This window comes from Octopus bimaculoides, unplaced genomic scaffold (genome assembly GCF_001194135.2).
Source record: "Octopus bimaculoides isolate UCB-OBI-ISO-001 unplaced genomic scaffold, ASM119413v2 Scaffold_117428, whole genome shotgun sequence".
Lineage (NCBI taxonomy): Eukaryota > Metazoa > Mollusca > Cephalopoda > Octopoda > Octopodidae > Octopus > Octopus bimaculoides.
The window spans coordinates 1-483 of NW_026327567.1; the positions used below are offsets into that span (position 1 = coordinate 1).

A 483-nucleotide genomic window follows, 5' to 3' on the forward strand; every position below is an offset into this window, starting at 1 on the left:
CATCCTGGAATATTCGTCGTAACTTTTCATAGTCTGGTTCTTCGTCGTATTTTAGTTTTTCAATAGTTTTGAAGTAAGTTTTTAAAGTTCCAAATGGAATTTTTGAAAGATTCTTTAATAGCACTTCCTTCTCATGTTTCACTTGTTCTTTATTTTCCAAGTATTTCTCCCAAGGTAAACTCCCTGTAAGCCATTCATACATACAGAATCCCAGAATTTGGAAATCTCCTCTTCGAGATGGATCAGCACCTTCATGAGCATCCAGACTCGTATATAACAACGTTCCATTATGAGCTTTCTTCTTCTCTGGTTTATACACCTTGTGTTTGCCATTTAGAAATATCTTCGCAGCCAGACCATAGTCTATCAGATATACCTTATCTATTTTATTACTATCTGCAGCAAATAATATATTACCGGCTTTCAGGTCGGCGTGGACGTAGCCATGGTGGTGGATACACTCTAAAGCATCTATCATTTGTT

General features: G+C 36.6%; 1 protein-coding gene across 1 annotated transcript; it reads right to left on the reverse strand.

Moving 5' to 3' along the window:
- Positions 1-4: 4 nt before the first annotated feature.
- Positions 5-478, reverse strand: LOC106867141 (serine/threonine-protein kinase VRK1; the record flags this gene model as incomplete). The annotated part of the gene is made up of 1 exon (XM_014930059.1): positions 5-478. A coding segment is annotated over one exon (474 nt), but the record flags the coding sequence as incomplete, so codon positions are not given.
- Between the last annotated feature and the right edge of the window lie 5 nt (positions 479-483).